This window comes from Barbus barbus (assembly GCF_936440315.1).
Source record: "Barbus barbus genome assembly, chromosome: 37".
In the NCBI taxonomy this organism is placed as follows: domain Eukaryota; kingdom Metazoa; phylum Chordata; class Actinopteri; order Cypriniformes; family Cyprinidae; genus Barbus; species Barbus barbus.
Window position 1 is genome coordinate 8,501,017 of NC_136715.1, and position 14,027 is coordinate 8,515,043.

The 14,027-nt window shown below is 41.1% G+C and overlaps 1 protein-coding gene across 1 annotated transcript in view; it reads left to right on the top strand.

Moving 5' to 3' along the window:
• Positions 1-8,743: 8,743 nt before the first annotated feature.
• Positions 8,744-14,027, top strand: part of LOC306856577 (protocadherin-17-like) — a gene marked incomplete at both ends in the record, with an annotated part of 69,595 nt that continues 64,311 nt past the window's right edge. Inside the window, one exon of the mRNA XM_079395939.1 lies at positions 8,744-11,224. Within this exon, the coding sequence (XP_079252065.1) occupies positions 8,744-11,224 (2,481 nt within the window). The remainder of the gene's footprint in view (positions 11,225-14,027) is intronic.

Here is a 14,027-nt window from a genome sequence, read left to right on the forward strand (position 1 = left end):
AACTCCCCAGAAGAAAGAAAAAAATCCCTCTGACCCATTTTAGTGTGAAGTAGTGCAAGTTTCTATTCCTTCCTTACGGCTGAGATGAACAAATGAGAGCGCGGAGGCCGTCCCCGTCGTCTATAAAGAGCATTGTCTCACACAAACCAATTTATTGCAATTCCCACTAGGACAGAAATAGATTTGAGTATAGTGATTGTGCGCTGTTTTCATATAGACAATGATCATGCCCGTAGGGCTAGAAAACGAGAGAAATACAGAGAGGGAAGCAGAGAAAAGGTATGTAAAATTGCTGAGACGTTGGGCTGTGGAGGCTGGTTAACTATCCCACGTCTACAATGAACGCACTCAATGGGTTTGCGCCTCAACAGACCGTCTACACCATGAGCGCAAGACACAACAAAACCAGGAAGCGTGTTTGGGGTGTTTCTCGTTTTGTCATGTGGCGTGGCTCGCTTTGCAGTGTTGACACTTCAAAGTTGGCTGTGCTTCAGGGCTGATCAATAATCACATGTAGAGCATTAGTGTCTCCTGCCAAGTCCGTGTCCTGTTTAGATATATACACCAACACTGTAGAGGCCTGAAACAACGGGCAGCTCAATATAATGAATGCAGAGCAACAGCAATTAGAGCCAACTGAAAACATGGGTGTTTATGTTCAAGTGGGTGTTGGTTTGAAGGGAACAAAGACAATATTCTGACAGGTGGATGTACAATCTGTGTGTGGGAAATGTAAGTTAGGCTGAAAAGAGCTTTTGAAAGAATGTTCCAGGCAGCATCTACTGAATTTGTATAAATAAGCAAAAAATCATAAACTTTACAGTAAGGAAAGTCTATGGGTCAAGTCATTTCTGAATAAACATTTTGGAGCATGATAACTTTAGATGACATATTTGGTGCCAAATAATTCATATTTGGTATCAAATAATTAATAAGCGCTTTAATAAAAAAATAGAAGCTTCCCTTTTGGCTTTTAAGACCTCTGAAATGTCCCTCTGGCTTCCATTTTAAGTGCGTTACTGCAACAGATGCTGTCGATAGTTGATAACATTAATCAATATTTTATTTGAGTCTGTTTATGGGCAGATCTTTGATGGATACTACCACACTGTGAATGCTTGATTTATGCAAATGTTTAGGGAATATTAGTTTCCTCCTACTGTGCTTATTTATTTATTTCAGATGTTCTGATTTATACTTTTTCATTTATACATAGTCATTAGAAAAGACACATAGTGGAAATTTGCAACTGCCTGTAAAAATAACTTATGCATGTTGTATTCATTATTTGGTGAGCTTGGAATTAGCTGGGTTTAAGGTTAGCTAAATGGTTTTACTAATGATTGATGTGATATATAACTTCCTGTCATCTGCATTATGAGAGTTGTTACTCACATAATACAGTGGCAATTACAGTTAAGTGGGTGGCTGTGTGATGTTTATAAGGCAGAAGAAAAAAAAGAGTCAATTATCTATGGTGGAAGAAAGCAAAGAATTGAATGTTTTTATGTGGCTACAATGGCTGCCTGTACCATTAGCTTGAAAAAACTTTCAGCTGTTTATTTTTTAATTTAATCTTCTAAACATTAATTAAAATGGTATATTTGTCGTCCACTGATCTCAGGGTGTTTTAGACTGCCAAAACATTCATTAGAATTTCACCTTTGTCAGCTTATCTCATACCTGCAGGACAGAAGTAAAAGAGAGAGAGAAAGGGAAGTTTACCTCCATTGGGAGCAGGTGGGAGAAGAAGAGAGAGAGAGAGAGCGAACCCTCGATTCCATCAGTGTGCTTCCAATCTCTACAGGCCGGGCAAGTTTAAGATCAAATCAATGGAAGGAAAAATAGAAATAGAGGAAGATTTTGATTTTGATTTTTCAGCGTAAGGTGCCATTCGAACAGAATGCATTTTTTGCATTTCAAAAGTAAAACGCGAGAACTTGTTTTAACTTTAGCGTTATGTTTTTAGAATGCAGTTTCATGCACAAGACTCGGTACAAGATGCGAGCGCTTTGAGCACAGCTTGTTTTTCTGGACTTCCCTAATAGTTCTAATAGTCTTTCCAACCCTAAAAACCAACTGCTACAAGATAAATAATAGACTGCACTTACATTTGTTTTTCTTGCCAACAAAAGCAGTTCCAAACAAAGCCACAGCAGAATTAAGCACTGCACATTTCTGAGCAACACATACAGCAGCGATATTCCTGAATGGAATTGAAAAAAAAAACACATTGCTGAATGAATCTGTGTTTTTGAGTGAATGATTTAGTGACTCATTCATGAATAGTACTACTCTTTCTATTTCTACAATATAGCCATATATCATAGCTACTACAGAAACAGTAAGTGTTGAATGCTATGCCAAACACGAGTTTCATCCTTGCAAAACAGTTTTTTTTTTTTTTTTTTCCCCGAATGATTCTGTTGACTTGATCATAAAACACTTATAAACCTCTGATGAGGTGTTTATGGTGTCAGTTGAGTGAATGATTCAGCAACTCATTCATATGGACACTTGTTATGTAACTGAATGAATCAGTGTATTGAATGAATCGATTTATTGAATGATGCAGCATCTCATTCATAACAAGATATTTGTTGCCACCTACTGGCGTAACAGTTTAACCTACAGAAAAAGTATTTGAAATAATTCCCACCACCAATGTCCAGACAGATAATGTGTCCTGGTATTACAGTATATGCTAAATTAATATAATTAGTTGCTAGAAATTCTGTTCTTTAAGCATAAACCGTATTGACAGGGGCATGTGATATTCGATTCTGGGCTAAACCATATCTGACCTTGTCATCACAGCAAGAGCGTAGATACACAGACGTGTTTTAACACATTCAAAATATTATGCCTGGTCTGAACGAAAAGTCAATTCAAATCAGTTTTCAGTTCCTTCTTTTTCCTTTCAGTAAATGAGTGAAGTCTCTATGATTCATTCAGCACCTCAGAAACTACAAAAGCTTTGTGATCTAGTACAAAACAACATACGTCCGCTCAAACACTTGCAGCTTTACTTACAAACCAGAATGGCACAAAAACACCTCAGTGTCATGTCTCTGAATCCAGTTGGCAAGGTCTCTCTCTTTCTCACACACACAGACATCACCTCAGGACCATTACCAGTCCTCTGAATGCAGCATGGCAGGGACTCCACACAGACAGAGCGAATGAAGCCAGCAGACCTGTCGCTCTCACCTCCTCCGCTCAGCCAAGACCCCCCTGCTGTAAGGCGGACTGAGGGTGTCTAGCAGGGTAAAGTGAAAAATTTCTTCTCTCAAACTGCCCCAGGTCTGACCCAGACATTCTTGCTTGGCTCGTGGTGAGATGGAGCCACACACTGGGCCTTTTTCTTGAGTTGTTGTGGTGTCTAATCTGAAAGCCTGCTTAACTGTTCTCAACACTGAATGTGCAGCAGGGATGGGTGGGTGATACATGCTGCTATGTACTTATTTCACAGGTTTATTGACCTTTCAGTGTGTGGGTGGCTTGTGGAGAGATAGATAGATAGATAGATAGATAGATAGATAGATAGATAGATAGATAGATAGATAGATAGATAGATAGATAGATAGATAGATAGATAGATAGATAGATAGATAGATAGATAGATAGATAGATAGATAGATAGATAGATAGATAGATAGATAGATTTCATAATTCAAATATCCACAGTGTCACAGAACAGGCTCACTCACCATCCAATCACAGCGCACACCCTCACCTGAATACTGATTGCACACACCTGCACTGCATCTGCACCCTCATCAAGACTGCTTTATAAGCACACACCTCACTCCACTCCAGTGTCTGGTCTCATCCATGTGGGCTGGATCTGGGCTGATGCTGGTTTCTGTCTGGGTGGACTCGCTATGCTACTCAATGATACTTGGATGTATTTACCGCCTTCATTTACTTACCTCCTGTTCTCCTCTCCAATGTGTGTCTCCTTCCAAGTCTCAGTTGTGTCTCCCTGGATTGCTCCACAGAGGTGTGTGCTGTCATCCATTCCTCCTCTGTTGTTGCCACAATCTCCTGTAAGGAAAAATTATTTGATTATACCTTATCAGTACTGAGAACCTCTGCATTGATAACCCACTTACTTGCCATTCATCCATTTACCTCTGGTACTGTTAATAAACCCTATCTGCATTATTCTAATCCTCTGTGTGAGTCTCCTTCCATAAGACAGGGAGTATCACTATAAGTTAATGCAATAGGGGATAATTGAAATATCCCCTACACCAAAGCCAACCCTAGACCTACCCGATAGTGTTAACAAATGCAAAACTGGTATAAAAACGGATTTGTTGATGCAACCGTGCCATTTGAACTTCCTTAAATGCAGTTTTGATTAACCGTAGTTTCACGGGATTCGTACCTGAGCTTTTTAACTCTTAAGTTGAACTCCGTACTGTGTGAGCTATCAAACAAACCTAGTGAAAATAAAAACCCATACATATGAAGCTGGATATGTGACGCTAGTGTACACAGACATGCATAGACAGACAGATCTATAGACAGATAGGACGATACGTGTGAAGTTCTGTCATTTAACGAGTGCAAGGACAGACAATTCTCTGATTCTAACACACCCCTTCATTCCCTTTCCATTGCAAAACAGAACAAGAGGAGAAGAGAGCACACGTAGATGAAAATGTTACTGGAAAGGGCAGCTACACTGAAAAACCGCCTCCTCTGAGAATTGTCCTCGGCAGACATGGAAAAAAAAAATTGCATTTTGTACCACATAAAAGCCTCCTCTCCATAGAAGGAAGAGGAGGAGAGAGAGAGAGAGCGAGAGAGAGACGCTGCCTGTCCAAAAAGACTAGGCCCTCGCACAGTCTCATTACCTGAAGAAAAACTGTGCCATTAAATTGAAATTTAATTTGCAAAATTGTGTTTTAATGTAGCTATTTGCCTCCATCCTTCCAAATGTGGCTTCTGTCCCCGGCATATCTTAAGGCAATTTAATTGGACTAATAGAGACAGCTGTTAATAGCAGGGCTTCTATTGTGTGGCTTTGGTGGTTTTTCATCAAGGCCGAACCCTCAAGAAACACTGATAGAGTTTGGAGTAGATTCACTTGGAATCCAAAAGAGAGCTTTCAGCTTCTCCAAGCAACAAGGAGAGAGATTTGACACAACACACACGCAAGCACATGTACCGTATGGCTTCTCTCAGAAAGTCCCTCAAAATCCGCTGAAGTAATTCACATGCCATTTTCAGCTTGCCAGTAACACCATATGCATCTTCCATGTAGTCAAAAAGAGGCATGAGAGGAAAGATACAAAAAGACAGATATGCACTCCCTCTTAAATCCCCATCCTATATAACACCTCATGACTATGACGTATGTGTAGCACTTCCCAGAGAATAGAAAAACCTCATCATCAACATCAAAAGGAAGGGTCATGTCCAAGGTCAAGGATATGGCAGGCCATATTGAGTCTGAACCGGAAGATTTACAGCTGAAGCACTATCAAACACTCCTCTATCTGCGCATAATCAAAGGGCATTAGAGACAGAGAAGCTTCAAATGACCTGCATTACAGAGGCAGCCCTGTAATGGTATAACAATGGAGAAGCATCTCTAGAATATTAAGGTGCCATGTGCCGGAATTCACAATGAATTCAGACACCGGCTCCAATCCCCATGTTGGCCGATGATGAGTCAGGCCCATGTGAGCAGCCTCCAATATGAGCCAGTGAAGACTTGCGTCAGACAAAGGCAGCAGATCTGGACTTAGATTTATTATTTGCCATATCAAAAAGGATTACAGAGCGTGACTGACACCAGATCAGTGGATAGGGGTGAGTTCTACCTAAACATCTTTATATTTGTTTCATAGAATTTCACTACGTGATATATTAATTACAAATGATTAAATTATAATTATACCCATTTTCATTTTTAAAATGAAATGTTTAATATTGATAATTGAATAAACTATTCATTAATATTATTTATCATTTATTATAAATATATAAAAACATTTTATTTTATTATATTGTATCAAATATTATAAACTTGTAATTGTAAAACATTTTAAATCATTTGTATATTTTTTTACAATTAAACAAACATATTCATAAAAAAAAATATTAAATTAAATAATGCTAATACTAATAAATGTACTATAAATATGCTATATACAGTACATTTAAAGAATATACACAATGTTTGTAATGTGTGCAGTCATAAACTTCACTTAGACTGAAAAACGACGGAAACTCTAGTTGAAGGTTCAAAGGTGTCCACTAGAGGGCCTAATGAGGTGGGAGAAGCATCTTGTGTTTTCTGTTCTTTCATCCTTCAGCTGCTTGGCACATCTCATGAAGCATTTATATAGCATTTAAAAGCTTTTATAGCTATGCTTTTTATATTTTGTGTTCCTTTCCTATATGCACAGAACAGTCTGAAAACCTTGCACATTTTCACTGTTCTGAAGTATGCAAACCTAGGGTATTCTAAATACTTTAAAATTACTCCTTAGAATCTAAAAGTTCTAAGAAATCCTTTACTGGTGTTTTTATGTCTTTCTTTAGAGCCGACAGCCAAATACAAGACCAGCACCAAAATGTTGAGGGAAAAAAAGAGAAACAAGACAGACAGACAACTTCAATGTGTGAAACTGTAAGTGAGTTCTAGAAAGCTCAGTGAATAAAAACAAACGATGAACTTGTATAGCCTGCAGGTTTCTAATTTGAACATTGTTTTTGAACATTTATAGGCGTATGCACCCTCATCACCTTCATCACATTCACCACTCAAGTAGCTCTTCATTAACTCAAAACCGGAAATGTTTCTTTTGAACTCATACCGGATATCGTTTTGCATTATTATTATTATTATTATTATTATTAATGAGCGCATGGTGAACGTCTTAAACGTGTGTGTGTGTGTGTGGACAATCTGGTTACTGAAAACCGATATAAATATATTTATATATAGAGGCAGTTTCTTCAACGTAAAGATTCCAACCCCGCTCGAGCTCTCGAAGTACAAGAGTATTTTATAAACTCCCGTCTGCGCTTAGAAACGCGTCCACATCACTCACATAAAGGACCGCTTTGAAAGCCCCGCCCACAATTTGAATTCCGAGAACCCGATTGGCTGCGTTAACCCCCTCCTCCTTCATCCATTGGTTGGCGGCGGATCAGTAACAATGTTTAATGCACTATGAGACAGAGTCAGACAGTCAGCGAGAGAAACGCGCAGAGGAGGCAGAAGGGACACTGGCACACCACAGTGCTTTTATTCCCCTACCGTTATTGACAGCTGGTCTTAGTGACAGTAGGATTGGGCTGAACACTTTCGGTTGATATGCACATTTAAACTTTGGACACTCTTGCTTTCCCCTTTTCGGTTTTTGTATCAGGGACTGGACGCATTAATCACGGGGATGTTTCACCCCGCATCGATGCAGTACAAGAAGCTGTTCTGGTGATATCAACGGTTGTGGATGTATATTTTCCGCTTGGGTCAAGATATCTGTCCTGAAGTGTCTCCAGTCTGAGTTGATGAGCGGAGGAGAGTCACATTGACATTACAAGCTCACTTTTGGGGAGCACTTTATTTTTTCATACAGTCTAGCTGGAGTTTTTTTCCACGCATTGGGAAGGTGCATGAAGGATGTAACTCGTCTTTGGTGATGGTTGTGTTTAGACGGGATATAAGGCTACAGGTAAGTCTGTGTGATGTTTCTCATCATCATCATTCTGTTCCAAAGTGTCTCCCTCGAGAGAAAAAAAAAAACATGACATGTCATGGAGCTGCTGGATGCACACAGTGCCAGAGAGGATGCAACAGCTTCTTCTCGAATTTATTCAAGAAGCGCAGTATAAATAACCATCCAGGATTGTGTTTCATTTGCTCTGCTTTATGCGACTATGTAAGAATTGTATTTAACAGTCGGATTATGCCGGTTAAGAGGCTTATTTCAACGCATTTACATTCAGGGGGTTGCCTTAAGACAGCAAGGTATAGATATGGCATCAGTTAAGCAGCTGTTTCAGGACGCAGGGAAATAGGAATAGATTTATCCGTTTTTATTTGCTCACCACCTTTATCCATAATTGCGCGTTTGATGCGCGTAACGCTCTTCGTGCCACATGGCGCATCCTCGACGCATTGCTTAGCCTACATGTTGAAAGCAGAATAACACAAACATTCACCTGTGTTCAGCGCTAAAGCGCTCCGACGCATCTTAATGTTGGATTGACATGCCATCCACGTCGTTCGCCAGGGAATGAGGAATTACGCATTAGAATTACGCGGTCACACTACAGAGAAAAAAAGCGCATATGCTGAGACACGAGGTCTTTGTTAAAATCTGTATGTCAGGATTAAAATCATCAAGTGCAATATTGTATGCAATAATCTGATAGAGATGTTTTTCTTTTATTTTTATTACAGGAGAAGAGGCTGGGAAAGGCTATTTCTTTGTGGAAACTGGATTGTGATTATGCCTCCAATGCGCCATCAGAATATAAATTAGCTGTACAGCCCCACCGTTTGTTGTAAAAACTCAAGATAAAGAGAGCCCTGCTACAGAGGAAAGAAAAGAGCATTCAAAGGAAAAGCCCACATAATGACTTTATACATGTTTTATCATGAATCGGCATGTGTGCTCAGTAATTGAAGGTAGATATTGTGATATTGCCAGGAAGATCAACAGGTCGGAGGCGTAAAAGGCATCAGAAACCTAAGACACTCTCACTGAAAGGGATGCATCTTTCTGTTTTCCTTTTCCTACTTTTATGGGCGCAAGCCCTGACGTTGAAAAACTTGAACTACTCAATACCTGAGGAGAAAATTCAGGGCGTCATTGGAAACATTGCCAAGGATGCACAGCTGGAACTGGGAGAGCAGGGGAAAAAATCCAACTTCAGGGTGTTGGAGAACTCTGCCCCACACCTTATCGACGTGGATCCTGAAAGCGGGCTATTATACACTAAACAGCGGATCGACAGGGAAACACTGTGCAGACAAAACCTCAAGTGCCAGCTCTCCATGGAAGTGTTTGCCAACGACAAGGAGATCTGCATGATTAAAGTTGAGATACAAGACATAAATGACAACGCACCAAGCTTTCTTTCTGAACAGATCGATATTGACATATCTGAGAACGCAGCCCCAGGCACACGTTTCCCCTTGGCTGCTGCTTATGACCCTGACACTAAGGAGAATGGCCTGAAAACATATCAGATCACGCGGGATGATTATAGCATATTCTCTCTGGATGTTAAATCCAGAGGGGATGGAACCAAATTCCCTGAATTGATCGTTCAGAGATCCTTAGATCGAGAGGAACGTAGCCATCACACTTTAATTATAACTGCCACAGATGGAGGAGAATATCCTAAATCAGGCACAATGCAAATTAATGTGAAAGTCACTGATTCCAATGACAACAGCCCTGTGTTTGAACAGCCCTCATATGTAGTGGAGATCCCTGAGAATTCACCCCCAGGCATGGTTCTGATAGATTTAAATGCTACCGATCCTGATGAAGGGATTAATGGCCAGGTTACTTATTCCTTTAGCTGTTATGTTCCAGACAGGATCAAAGAGTTGTTCTCAATAGACCCCCGAACGGGTGTCATAAAGATTCAGGGTAAAATCGACTTTGAGGAGAACCCAATTATAGAGATTGATGTTCAAGCAAAGGATCAAGGCCCCAACCCAATTCCTGGCCATTGTAAAGTCACCGTTAAAGTGCTTGACAGGAATGACAACTGGCCATCGATAGGTTTCGTAGCTGTGCGTCAGGGGGCAGTTAGTGAAGCAGCAGCTCCAGGGACAGTGATCGCACTCGTCAGAGTCACAGACAAAGACTCTGGCCGCAATGGGCAGCTCCAGTGTAGGATTTTGGGAAACGTTCCCTTTAAGCTGGAGGAGAACTATGATAACTTCTTCACAGTAGTGACCGACAGACCCCTGGACAGGGAGGTAAAGGATGAGTATAACATCACTATTGTGGCCAAAGACAATGGCAACCCACCCCTGAACTCAACAAAGTCCTTCACTGTTAAGATCTTAGATGAAAACGACAATGCACCCCGCTTCACAAAAATGGTCTACCTTCTCCAGGTGCCTGAAAACAACATCCCAGGGGAATATCTGGGTTCTGTTCTTGCTCATGACCCAGATTTGGGCCAAAATGGTACTGTATCCTATTCCCTCCTTCCTTCGAATGTAAGCGAGGAGTCTATCACTACATATGTTAACATCAAACCCACTGACGGTGCAATTTATGCCCTGAGGAGTTTCAACTATGAACAAACCAAGTATTTTGACTTCAAGGTCCAGGCGAAGGATTCAGGTAACCCTCACCTGGAGAGCAACACAACTGTCCGTGTCAGCGTGCTGGATGTTAATGATAACATTCCTGTCATTGTCCTTCCGTTACTTCAGAATGACACTGCTGAGATCCATGTGCCTCGGAATGTGGGAGTCGGACACATTATCACCACCGTGAGAGCAGTGGACAATGATTTCGGCGAGAGTGGTCGCCTCACCTACGAGATCTCAGATGGCAATGAAGAACACTTGTTCGAGATTGATTCGGTTACCGGTGAGGTACGGACAGCCCAGCCACTGTGGGAGGAGGTGGCACCTGTTGTGGAACTCATCATCAAGGTCACTGACCATGGCAAGCCGTCACTGTCCGCCATGGCCAAACTTATCGTCAAAGCCTACTCTGGGCCCTTACCAGAGGGTGAACCACGCATTAACGCAGAACACCACAACTGGGACATGTCGCTCCCGCTAATAGTAACCCTGAGTATTATCTCAATTATGCTCCTTGCTGCCATGATCACCATAGCAGTCAAGTGTAAACGGGAAAACAAGGAGATCCGCACATACAACTGTCGGATCGCAGAGTACACTCACCCGCAACTTGGCAAGGGCAAGAAGAAGAAGATCAACAAGAATGACATCATGCTGGTACAGAGCGAAGTGGAGGAGCGGGACACCATGAACGTGATGAACGTTGTCAGCAGTCCCTCCCTGGCCACCTCTCCCATGTACTTTGACTACCAAACCCGTCTGCCCCTCAGCTCTCCTAGGTCAGAGGTCATGTACCTCAAACCCACTGCCAACAACCTCAGTGTTCCTCAAGGGCACGTTGGCTGTCACACCAGCTTCACGGGACCTGTTACGAACACCACCGAGCCGCCAGTGAACAGGATGTCAATAATACAGGTAGGAACGACAACTTATATTCTCCTTCCTTATTACCCTCCATCCCCCTCTCATCCTGTTCTGTCTCACTAGGTCAATACATGAATGGATGAGCAGATGTGTGTGCATACAAAGCAGCCAGTGAAACATAGCGTGGGGGGGAGAAGGGGATCACAACCGGTGATAATATGAAACACAAGTTGTTCTCCACCCTTCGCCAGATGCTGAAAAGCACCATGCTATCATTTTTTTGAAATCTAGCTTTGCTCATATTGTTTCAAGTAATGCGTTAAGAGGAATTTGAGTATGGAACACAATTCTGTTCTGGAGATATTGTTTTAATGTTACCTCTGGTGAGGCGAGATTTGATGCACTGACAGGTTCAGCCCTAAAGGCTTGTTATTTCATAACGGCCGTACCATGATGATTTGCTGCTCTTGCCTAGAATATATTTCCAGCTACTATATTGCAAATGAATAGAGCTTCGATCAATATGTAGTTTCCTGTGGCGCTTTGAATGTAAGGTTCCAACGGTTTGCCTCTTACAGTGACAGAACTAATGTTCTTGTTTTCTTGTGTTTTGTTTTTTCATTTTCTGCTATTGCTCACACGCTAGGTCAAATAATTACATGAAAATGTATTTTCATCCAATGTAATGCAATTTGTTTTCAGTCTTGAAATTGTAACACCCATGCCGTATTACTTACTCAGCAGGTTTGTCTCACTGTGGCAATCCTCTCTCTATTAACGACACTCACACTGCATTTCAACGAACGAACGAAAGAAAGAGCTTTCCCAGATTTTCTCGTTCCTTGCTAATTCGTCTTTGTGTGGAGCGATTTGGTTAAGCCAGTGACAACTTATGTGTGTCTGTGCTGCTAAGCCAGTTTAAAGTCATTTGAAATCTGTCATGTCAGATGAGGCTAAAGTCACCTCTTTAAACTCTGTACATCAGGTACGCGTGTATGTGCAGCGACTGAGATTATAGCTGGCAAAAATTCATTTAGCTCTCTTTTGCTTTATGCCTTTAACCAATTTTATATACATATTTATTTGTAATATCATGTTTTAAATGTATACGTGTATGTATTTTCACTTGCTAATTTTGCTATTTCTCACATTTATGGTTAAAGATTTCTTAAACTTTGGTCACTAACTCGTCCCACACTGTTAACAACACTATCAACCATCCAGAGCACATTACCATTGTAGCTAATTAAAAACAAAGTTATATGTGAGTGATTTCAGAGGTGTGAAGCTGGTGTTTTTGTGGATAAACTTGAATTTGTATTTACACGTTTTCATGGGTGTATTGTCATTAATGTTCTCTAGATCTGTGTGTTTGCTGCTGCATGTGTCTGCCCATGATTGTGCGAGCGTGTGCGTTGCTATTCATCGCATCCCAGCTGCAGGTTATAGGTCAGAGTGAGGCCCATTATTCTGGGCCCTTTAATAATGAGCAGAATAAGTGCAGAGGTCTCATCAAACCACAGACGCAGGCACTACAGATACATGCCCTTTTCTCTCACTACCTTCAACACACAAGCGCCAAGACACATACATGCGTTCTGTGTTTACACAGACCCATACATATACTCTCCATTATTTACTGCACAAGTGTGGCGAGAGGCAGATCTGCTATCCTGTTACTGAGCCCGTAAAACAATCTGGCTCTCCTCTCCCCTGGTCTGGAACAGAGAGAGAGCGAGATTAAAAAAGAGCCATAGAAATGCAAATCCCAGTTGAGAGGACATTATAAAAAATGTTAGAAATCCCTCCCTTTCCAGTCTCTGTCGATCGATGTGTTCGGGTGCTGTCATCTACATCTGTCATTGAAGCTAGAGGTAGCCTGAAAGCTGAAAATAAATGGATATATAAACAACCTATATATATATAACACAGAATCCCCAGTGCTTGCTACACAGCTGCACAAGGGCATTTCAAATGCTTCCCATCAGGCCCAGTGGCATCAACAGCAGCGACCAGGAGCTCCTTGATGGTGTTTTATAGTAGCTGATCCAGAGGTTGTGAACAGCTGGCCATTGAAGTAATAGCCTACGTCTGAAATGAAAAGAGGTTCAGGGTCAATTACAGCACCAGAGCGGTCTGCTGTCGGAGAACACAACAGAATGAGGGGTGTAATTCAATTGGCCGAGAAAAGTTTCCTGGATAAAGGGATGTTATAGCACTTAATTGCACCACAGGCGTCCAGATCTATTACTTAATGGTGAATTAAGGTTTAAGAAAATCTTCAGTGGTATCCTTCCAACCTGCTAGCAAGGGATTTTCTTAATTATTTTGTCTAGAGCGCATTTAATATCCACCCTCACGTCTGCAACATACTTAACAGCATATTTGAGGCCTGGAAAAAGCCAATATATAGTTGTGTATTTATTTGCAGGGGGAAAAAATATTCCTAGCTTAATTTGCTGTATAGGTGAAAAAAAATTTTTTCCTCTTACTTACCTAAGTTTTAGAGAGAGGAAATGTGTGTGAGGCCGATACAGCTGCTGTGAGCATCAGGGTTGGTGTTCCCGGCTATAAAAGTGTCCCCTAGGTGGCGACAGTCTGCCTTCAGTGTCTTGCAAGCGCATAGCAAAGTGAATGAGGCTTGATTTGAATGCACATGCATTGTTTGCTATCAAATTTATGTATTTCTGTAAGCATGTTATAAAATGATGTTTATGCAGTGAAAGCTTCATGCAGTTTAACATCTTTTGATGCTTCCATTCTTCTTGTTTGTGTTTATTCTAAATAGAGAAGTCAATTGATCCGCTTAAGGTCAAACAAGTAAGGCAGGAGTAGCAATTGGGGGAGGGCAGAG